General features: G+C 41.1%; 1 protein-coding gene, 1 long non-coding RNA gene and 1 pseudogene across 2 annotated transcripts in view; 1 reads left to right on the top strand and 2 right to left on the bottom strand.

The window, feature by feature from the left end:
- The window catches only part of LOC117949727, a 9,353-nt pseudogene extending 2,401 nt beyond the window's left edge, over positions 1-6,952 (bottom strand).
- LOC117949781 overlaps positions 2,453-10,265 on the top strand; it is a 15,525-nt gene continuing 7,712 nt past the window's right edge. The window contains exons 1-2 of the long non-coding RNA XR_004657728.1: positions 2,453-2,585; positions 3,957-3,962. This is a non-coding gene — a long non-coding RNA (uncharacterized LOC117949781). The remainder of the gene's footprint in view (positions 2,586-3,956; positions 3,963-10,265) is intronic.
- On the bottom strand, positions 3,478-7,015 carry LOC117949725 (E3 ubiquitin-protein ligase TRIM39-like). Its single transcript, XM_034880254.1, has 2 exons — positions 6,875-7,015; positions 3,478-5,148 (listed from the first exon to the last, which is right to left on the bottom strand). Exon 2 carries the CDS (start codon positions 5,137-5,139, stop codon positions 3,499-3,501), a length of 1,641 nt encoding a protein of 546 aa, XP_034736145.1. The 5' UTR covers positions 5,140-5,148; positions 6,875-7,015; the 3' UTR covers positions 3,478-3,498.

The raw sequence follows: 10,265 nt of genomic DNA, 5'->3' as shown, positions 1-10,265 counted from the left end.
GATAGAAAGCAGGTTTAAGGAGTCTCCCCTGCTGGAGATCAGATAGAAAGCAGGTTTAAGGTGTTGCCCCCTGCTGGAACTCACATATTATGCAGGTTTAAGGCTTTTGATTCAGAGCACTTTGCCAAACCAGATGCTTTGTCTATTAACTGTATACAGTCTATGGTCTGAGTTCTCTGCCTCCCTTCCCAAAAAGCCGGGTCTGCTCTGATTCGTCACCTGGACCACTCTGTTGTGATTGGTCAACCAAATTCTAACAAGCCGGGCGTTTGAGGCAGTTGAGAAAATGTTCTGTCTATGGGAAAAAGAGCTCCATTTGGAGTGAGATGTGTTTTTTTTTTTACTCTATACATCTATTACATAAACAAAAACTACATAACACACTAAAAGACCGGAAAATCCCCAAAAGCATTATAAGGGCTCTTTAATTTCATTGTTTATACTTAAGTTGACGGTCAATTCTGATTTTTCTTTTTTTCTTTATATCATCATGATATCTCCACATCTCCCACGACCACCAATGGACCTCCAGTTAGGAGTCTAACCGAGGTTTGGAGTTCATACAGGAAACAGGTCTGTACGTTATCTTAAGCTAATGCTAATGCTACCTGTGACTGCATCCTGTCTAATCTTAACTAGCCATAGTTATAGTCACTAGTGTTTGGTTTTTACCTCTGTTTTATATTTCTGGCTAAAGTCGCATATTTATCTACAGGGACACAGTTATATGGTATGCTGGTCTTAATATGGTCAAACAGATGTGCAACAGTCAGATTTGGTTTGAACTAAACTTTGACAGACTACTTAGTGAGTGTATTTTGTCTCTGTAAGGTAGTGTACTCACCAGTGTTTTGGCAGAGATTCTGCTGTTAGGAGGGTTCAGTTGAATGTTTCTTTTCTTGAGAGAGAAACGGAGAGAGTTGTCTGTACTGCAGCTCTGTTGTCGCTTAGACAAACTTTCACTTTCAATTCAGGTTCTCCCTCACAGAGCTCCTCCTCTGGGTGGAGCTCTGTGAGGGAGCTTTTATTGACTCTTTGAGAAACATTATTAGAAGAAGGAACTTAAAAGGTTAAAACTGAGATGGAGAAATCGTCTGATTGGACCACTGCAGTAGATTCTCCCTTTTTATCCCTTGTTAAAACGTTTTGGTCACTTTTTTTTCAACACTATCATCACATTTTCCGACATTTTTGTCACTTTTTCAATGTTGTTGGTGCTTTTTTAATGTTTTTTTTCCAAAGTTTTTACATATTTTTAATGTTGACATTTTCAGCGCTTATTTCGACGGCCCATTTTTTATGACAAAACTAAAAAAATTTAACTGAAAACTGAGGACACCATGATGGTTAAAAGTAGTTGAAGTACACAACCTTTCAAGTAAAAGTCTTAAGTGAAAGTTAAAAAAACAACATCTACAAAACACAAAACTCATCATTACATTAGACAGAGTACTTGTACTAATCAGACCGGGACCTGATGCTGCATTCATGTAATCTGCCTCAGTCGTGGTTATTCATTAAGAGAGTGAGAGCATCAGCTGTTTTCTTCAGTTTTGATATCAATTAAAAACAAAATAACTTAATCAGACACAATAAACACTGTATTCTGCTTTTGTTCAATTAATAAGAAATAGACAGAAAAGTGACTCTTTTGTCTTATTCATAAACTGCTCTTCAATAATTTGTGACAGTATATTTAATGATGAATGATTTTTATTTATTTTTTATACAGAACCTAAAATTTACAATAACAATATCCTTCCTGAACCCCCCAAACTTAGACAAATATGAAGAAAAGATGACATAACCATCCCATTCAAGACAATTAGATAAAAGGAGATTAAAAACAATAATCTGTAAACCAAATAATTCAAATTGATGTTTTGATATATTTTTTAAAACCAGCACCCTATCCATCTCACAAGCCCACTCCTGGATTAAAGGCCCCCCTTTCATTTTTCCATCCTTCTAGAAGAATCTATCCAGTTACCATTAAAACAGTTCGGACCCAGATTTTTATGTGCTCATCTATTCCGCTCATGATTGATAATTTATTAGATTTTTAATCATTAGACAAATGTTTTGAATTTGGCACCCGTGCATTAAACACAAATGCTAATTGTCTTATGTCTGAGTATGTTGCTTTTATTTCTGATGATTTAACAATCAATGCAGGTAATGCAGTTTTTAGAATTAGACTACATTTGATAAAATCAGTCAGTGCTGGAAACTTGGTGTGTGTGTGTGTGTGTGTGTGTGTGTTTGGGGTAAAAAAAAAAACGGTCAGAATATATAAAAAAAAAAACGTATACACCATAAATCACCAATAAATATAAATATACTTGAATTTGCAGCCAAGTCTCATGTCAGTGTGGGAAATGGACTCACCCAAGAGACTGGAGATCGTGTCAAAGGGGGGTCAGCCTCTCCTCTCTAAGCGCAGCTCCCATGGCGCCATTTTGATGCTACCAAGCCATCACCCGCCGTTAGCATCCCATTGACTGCCATTCATTTTGGCGTCACTTTGACAGCGAATAACTTTACATCTGAAGCTAAAGTCTAAAGACTCCATTTGTCCGTTGTTTGTCCGAACACAACAATGTATAAAAGCTTAGTTAGCCGTAATTAGCCTGTGCCTACGTTAATGTTAACTAGCATGTTAGTTAGCAGTAATTAGCCTGTGCCTACGTTAATGTTAACTAGCATGTTAGTTAGCCGTAATTAGCCTGTGCCTACGTTAATGTAAACTAGCATGTTAGTTAGCCGTAATTAGCCTGTGCCTACGTTAATGTTAACTAGCATGTTAGTTAGCAGTAATTAGCCTGTGCCTATGTTAATGTTAACTAGCATGTTAGTTATCAGTAATTAGCCTGTGCCTATGTTAATGTTAACTAACATGTTAGTTAGCAGTAATTAGCCTGTGCCTATGTTAATGTTAACTAACATGTTAGTTAGCAGTAATTAGCCTGTGCCTTAGTTATCTCCTAACATATACCAACGCTCTCCGTCTCTGCTGATTGGGAATGATTGAGATTTCTCTTGCACAGCTACCAGAAGACTTACAACTTTCAGATAGGTTTCTCACGTCACATCTACGTCGTCAAGCTCAGTTAATGGCTGCGCAGTTACGCTTAGCCATCACCGGAAAAGAGCTTCTAATAGATTTCACTGGTCTCCCTCCAGACCAACGGGATCTTTTGGTCCATTTCTTTAACTGTCTATGATCGTGTTTCATCTGTGACTGGTCCTTTCCCCGTTAGTCTTTTCCTAACCTTCCTGTTGTTGTAGCGCATCCTGTGTGTGGTTTTTCATTTCCCCCGTTGTTGTGTCCCCCAGAGACCGCGGATTGTGTCCCAGCGGCCGTTGTTCTGAACAAGAAAATCGTGTTTCTGTTAACAAAAAAATAACGTAACCATTTCACGAACTGCCAATGAGACCGGGTTGGTATTTAATTAAATCATAGTGAATCTTTTTTTGGTAGAAAATCAAAAGGTTGTTCTACTCAGTATGATTGACAGGAATGATGATCAGAGGGGCAGAGTTTTTACCACCATTGTTATTACAAGGACAAAAGAGTGGGTGGAGTTTCTCAGTGAAGGTGCAGTCAGTAAAGGAGAAGATGGGAACTGCAGCATCAACGTCATAGAAGGAGACCAGACCCTCCTCATAATCCACAAAGACTCCCACCTTCTCAGGACGAGACTTCAGAGTGAGACAGATTACATTGTCAGCACAAGCTTTGTACTCATTTTCATTCCTCAAACATATTAACCAGTAGCCAATCCGAGGGCTTGGTGTGATGCTTCCTTTCCTGTTGATTGACTCTCTGGCCACTCCTAAATACCAGTGAGTCTTCTCGTTAACCTGAACCTCGTAGTAAAATCTTCCAGAAGAGAAGCCCTGCTTTGCCAAAACATTTGGACCGGTATCAAATCTCTCTTGATTGTTTGGGAGAGTTTTCTGTACATCAACGTGTTGAACTTGTTTTCCATCATCAGACAAGATGAGGTTAGGATGTGCTGTATCAGGATCGAGAGTCAGGTCCACCGCAGACCGCTGGACCCTCTTCAGCTCGGCCTCGGAGAGCAGCTTCTTCATCTGCTCACTGAGCGTTTCCTCCAGCTGATTCACAGCTCTCACCACAGTCCCCTTAATTTGTGGATGGACTTTGACTTCCGTCCAGTCCTTTGTGGGTGGAGCCGTGTTGAGGAAGGCAAAGCTCTGGAGGAGGTGGAGGTGGTCTTCAGACTGTGAGAGCTTTTCTACCTCAGTGCTTCTCTTCTTCAGCTCAGAGATTTCATGTTCCAGCTCTGTGATGAAGCCTTCAGCCTGACTCTCTCTCTTTCTCTGCTTCTCTTTGATTGTGTCAATCAGCTCGGCCTGGCTTCTCTCAACAGACTCCTTCAGAGCCGTGAAGACCTGAACACCTTCTGCTATCTCTCGGTCTGCATCTTCCTCACTGAGCTTCACTGAGTGTTTGATCTCCTGGATCTTCAGTTGTCTCTTCTGGATCATCTGCTGAATTTCAGCCTCTGTCTTCTCCAGATCAGCCTTCTTTTCTTCATATTCTTCTTTCAAATGAACAACATCATGTGCCTTGTGGTCTGAAATGGTGCAGAGCATGCAGACGCACATCTGGTCGGTCTTACAGAACAGCTCCAGCAGTTTATCGTGCTTCGTACACATCCTGCCTTCCAGGTTCTCAACAGGGTCGATCAGCTGATGTCTTTTCAGGCCTGACATTGTCAGATGAGGCTCCAGGTGAGTCTCACAGTAGGAGACCAGACACACCAGGCAGGACTTCAGGGACATCAGTTTGGTTCCAGTGCAGACGTCACAGGGAACGTCTGCTGGTTTGGACACTTGCTCTAAACTGCTGGTGAGGAATTTTGGTTGAGCTGACTGTCTGAACTGAGCAGCCATCTCAGAGATGAAGGTATTGACCCGTAGCTCAGGTCTGGTGGTGAAAACCTCTTTGCAATTAGGACACTGATAGGGGACATTGATATTCCAGTGTTGAGTGATGCAGGTTTTACAGAAGTTGTGTCCACATGGTGTGCTGACTGGATCAGTGAACACATCCAGACAGATGGAGCACAGGAACTGATCTTCAGTCAGCAGACAGCAGGCAGCAAACATATCGACACTCTGAGGACAAAAAATGTAAAAAAACATTTAATAAATTGTTAACATTTATTTTTTATTATTTGTGCCATTCTGGATACTTTTGTTTTATCAGCTTATTTCAATGCGCTTGGTAGGGACCCTTGGCGCAACTTTTTGTCTGGGTTGGGACCAATTTGGTGTCATTTTTCAATGTGTAGGGTGTAACCACTTAGGGCTAAGGAAAGCGTATGTGTGGGGTAAAAAGAACATGAACATCCGTGTCCTGTGTGTAAAAGTCCTTTGTTGTTGGACCCATCCACCATCTTAACCTGCCTTCTTATTTTCACTTTCATAATACTCCCTACTGTTGTTGCTTTTATACTATGTCGTCTAACAGTCCCTCCAGAAAAACGTGATTATGCGATTGCCTAATTCAATGCATATCAGCCAAAGTCTGCATACTTATACAGGGAGACGCATTTCTCAAAATACGTCTCACTTTCGCTGCATAAATTGCTGATTTCCACGCAAAATAATTCAGGGCTTGTATGATTTCATAATCCCCACATTTCCGTTGCAAAAAAGTCACATGTATCTTAGCAGAAAGTTGAAAAATGTTGCATTCACTTCACACATTTCCCCCTGTTGCTATGAAGCGATGTCATTACATGACAAGACAAACAGTTTTTTTCATCAAACCGCAGTTTTTTGCAAGTTCCCGCAGTTTCATTGCATAAACATTTCATAAGTATCCCGCAAATTCAATCGAATTTTTTTAAGAAAAGGGGCCGCATAATGAAGGATTTTTACAACAATCACAAAAAAACTCAGCCTTTTTCTGGAAGGACTGGTCCTATAGCGCTGCAGTCAAGCTGCTGCTCTGCCCCGTGTCGCCCAAAGTGACGTAAGTGGGTTTTATGCGTCGTCGTCTGCCGCTGAGAAACACTGACCAAGCGTCAGTATTTGACGAGTTGGGAGTGAGAAAGGGTTGGAATAAATGTACGTCCTTAATCTTCATTTATTAACCGTCTGATTAACTCAGACACCTCTAGGAGAACTTAGATGTGCAGTTCAGCAGACTAAGAAAATAAGTCCTAGGATCTTTATTCCAAAACATTTACCTTGGCTGGGTAATAAAGAACCATATCTGAAATAATGAATCTAATTATTAATAGAGTAGTCATTTTCTCATGCATGTATGGGGAAATGACAACTGCAGGATAGCTTAATAACTTCCCTCAACAACCCTCACGGAACTTCCTGTCTGAGTAGATCTTGGTTTTGAGGTCGTACCGGTTGTTGACACAGTAAACATGATCAGCTGTTCTGTCCTAACAAGGCTAGGAACCACAGAGAATGAGAGAACCAGGTTCAAAGTTCAAGACTGCTGACCCAAGTGTGTCACATCTCGTTTATGAGCATATACGTGATAAATGTTGCCAGATAAAATCCGACATTGTGCTCTGGTTGGACAATCCAAAGGGCAATTCCTCCTCTGATAGTTTATCTAGCGTTATTTTTTTCTTCTTGTTGGATTTAGATACTGCCTTATACAAGTATGCTGCATACATATACTGTTATTAAGATGTAATCTAATCATATTTCCCCAATTACGGGAAAGAAACAGCTTGGTAAAAGTCTGAAAATGAGCTCAAACTGTCGCTGTTTTAACCTCCATTTTGTAGTTTGACAACATATACTGTTCTCTGGCAACATATGTTGTATATGGTCGAAAAGCTGTGAGTGCATTCTGTCTCCGTGTACTTACCGGTGCTTGGCAGAGATTCTGTTGTTGAGAAAAAGCTCCTGGATTTAGTTGAATGTTTCTTTAGAGAGACAACAGAAAACTTCAGGAAATTATTTTACTCCAGGAAATGTGACGTTGCAGCTCCCCGCATTCGCTGTTGCTCCACCTCTCCGTGGGGCTCTGGGAGGGTGGTGTTAATGCCTCTTTTGGTAAATACCTTGACAAAGCTATGGAGCAAGATGAGCTTTGACTCTTTGGTTCTTCAGATTAGTTCTACGACGAAAGTATACAGTCGCGACAGACGTAAGAAAACGGGTCAGAGCAAGATCTTAGAGAAGACCCTGTGTCTCTGTAGTGTCCCCCTTCAGTCCCACACACACTCTAATATTCAACTTACTGATGAATTTGTAATTTCACTTCTCTTCTGCTTTCTTTTCTTAATGTTAACAATTACATAGGACCCCCTCCAAAATGAGATGCTACATGTGAAGGGGTTATTCTTAATGAAAAGAATTTGAATCTCACGTACTTACTACAAAAACTGTCACTGGACCACGCGTAGACGTTTTTAAAAGTAGTAAATGAAAATGAAAGTATTAATAATGTATACTTCATTAATCCTACAAGGGGATATGACAATTAACACTCTGGGCGTGTGTGTGTAGTTCAGGCCTGTGTGTAATAACAACAGTTAAATGGAGAGATGTCAGAGTGGGGGGGGGGGCTGCCCATGGAAAGGCGCCCCGAGCAGTTTCGGGGGTGCGGTGCCTTGCTCAAGAGCACCTTGGCAGTGCCCAGGAGGTGAACTGGCACCTCTCCAGCTACCAGTCCACCACCATACATTTGGTGTGTGGACTTGAACCAGCGACCCGTCAGTTCCCAACCCAACTCCCTACGGACTGAGGTACTGCCCCCCCCACACACTAGGAAAGTTCAGAAAACACAGATGATTTAACCCTCATGTTGTCTTCGGGTCAAATTGACCTGTTTTCCTATATCAATGTTCTTTTTAATTCCCCAAAGTAACATGATTGATTCCACACAACGCTCTTTGGCAAGTACAAATCTCTACTTTCATTAATTTTGGGATGTCTTATTCAGTTTAAAGCATTTGTAAAAAAAATAAAAAAATAAAAAAGAGAATTCCAAAAATAACAGTAAAACTAAAGTTATTTAAGTTGTGTTACGTCAAAAAAAGTGACAAACGTTGAAAAAAGTGTTGGAAAAAAAGGGACAAAAACATGAGAAAAAGTTTTAAAAAATTGATTAAAAAGCATCAACAAAAGTGTTGATTTTCTATTTTGACGGGAGGACAACACGAGACGTGAGATTAGGAGTTAGTCTTCTGCATTCGGGTGATTTGTTTCAGCATCAGACGCTTCATCAGGCTGCAGTTTGTCATAAACTCCACCAGATGGTGTCCTCGGCTGTCATGTAATCTCTGCAGACGCTCCAACAGGGTTCCCACCATCTGCTCAGACATAACCAACATAACAGAAGCTTTGCATGACATAAGTTGACATTAAACACTGGACATTAATCATCAGACGAGACTCTCAGTACATGTCTCTCTTCCTAAACTCATACATCCACAGATGGTTGATTGAACAAATGTGGCCCTGGTTATAATAGACGTTATGTGCTGACGGTCCGACACTGGCTGAGGTTTCTGACTCACCTGTTTAATATGACATGTCCGTCTTTTCTTCTCAAAATATTACAACTTTATTGTCAAAATATAATGGCATTATTCTCGAGGCAACGGATTAGTTAGTGTTTTAGATCTCAGCTCCAGTTTGTTCTCCGTATCCATCGCTACAAAGATGGAGGTGAGCATGAAACACAAACTCACACAGGCACACAGATAGTACTGATTTATTTGAATTTGTGGTTTCATGTTAAGAGAAAAAGTATGCATGCTTTTTTTCTTAAAGTGCCCATATTCTGCTCATTTTAAGGTTCATAATTGTATTTTGAGGTTGTACCACAATAGGTTTCCATTGTTTCATTTTCAAAAAAACACCACATTTTTGTTCTACTGCACATTGCTGCAGATCCTGTTTTCAAACTGTGTGTTTAGCTCTCTGTTTTAGCTGCAGAGTGAGACATCCCACTTCTATACTATCTTTGTTGGGAGCTGCACATGCTCAGTAGCTCGGTAAGATCCCCTCAGCTAGATAACTCTTTCTCCAGCTTTGGTCAGTCCAAGGCCGGATCAGCAGGGAGACTTCTTCTGGACCAGGGACACTTAGGGGGAAAACCTGCAGAAGAGGGACAGGAAGTAGTTCTTTTGGAGATTTTGGTGAACTAGTGTGTGTTGTAGCAGTGTTTTAGCCATTGAGAACGAGCTAGCATGCTAGCGGTAGCATGCTATGGTTAGCCACCTCGTCTCTAGTGACGTAGAAAGCCGTGCAGATGTTGAACAGCTCACCCGGGGACTGAAGACAGAGGACATTCAGAAACCAGATCTCCTTCAAAACACCATGGGTAGTTTTTATTCCAAGTTTATATGCATTTGGGAGCACCAGAAACACAAAATAACGATTATTTTATTATTTTCATAATATGGGCACTTTAAAGAAGGCTTTCGGCTGTGGCGGGGTCAGCTCAGTTGGTAGAGCAGGAGCCCAGATGTAGAGGGCTATTCATTGACACGGCGGCCGCAGGTTCAACTCCAACCTGTGGGCCCTCTCTCCACCTTCATGTCTTCATCTGTCCTGTGGAAATGAAGGCCCCAAAAAAATAATCTTTAAAATATTTTTTTCATAGGATTTGTGGCTACAGGAAAAATACAGAACTAATTCGTCCTTTCTTTTTTTTCCTTTAACATTTTTGGGATGTGTTTATTGGCAGTTATTGGTGTTAAGTGTTAAGTTTGAAATAACCAGAATAATGGCAGCAACTTGTAAATGCCTTTTGACCTTTTTCCACATGTTGGTCCCTGTTTTTCTTTAGCGGAATCCCAGAAGACCGTTTTTTTTTTTCATAATGAGCTTGTTTGGGGCCTCTTTGGAAACCTGCTGACAGTCAAATTCAATTAAAACATGATGCCAACATCCCGGCAAACACTCCCTACTACTCTCTGAGAAACATCGGCTTTTAAAGTCAAATGTGTCCAATGTGAAGAGCCGGCCTTCGTGTCCCCGTCTGGAGCCTTTTCACGTGCTAAAATAAGAGTTTCGCCCTCTTTCCTCGAGTCGACATGAGCAAAGTGAGCGCTGTGAAAGACCCCGAGAGCGTCCATTTGACGAGCGGCGGCCTCGGGTCTTGTGTCTGCGTGACACTATGGGCCACAACAAAAGCCGTGCTCTCCCTTTCTGCAGAATGAAACTGAGCGAAAAGAAAAGAGTTTGTGCATGATGGGGAGGAGGGAGGATTTTAGAGAAAGAAAAAAAAAAGGGGGGGGGGGGGG

Source organism: Etheostoma cragini, chromosome 8, assembly GCF_013103735.1.
Source record: "Etheostoma cragini isolate CJK2018 chromosome 8, CSU_Ecrag_1.0, whole genome shotgun sequence".
In the NCBI taxonomy this organism is placed as follows: Eukaryota; Metazoa; Chordata; class Actinopteri; order Perciformes; family Percidae; genus Etheostoma; species Etheostoma cragini.
Note: the sequence above shows the minus strand (reverse complement) of the source record. Positions and strands in the feature narration are given on the sequence as shown.

Coding starts and splice junctions, on each gene's coding strand:
- LOC117949725 (XM_034880254.1), bottom strand. CDS start 5,139: ATGTTTGCTGCCTGCTGTCTGCTGACTGAAGATCAGTTCCTGTGCTCC.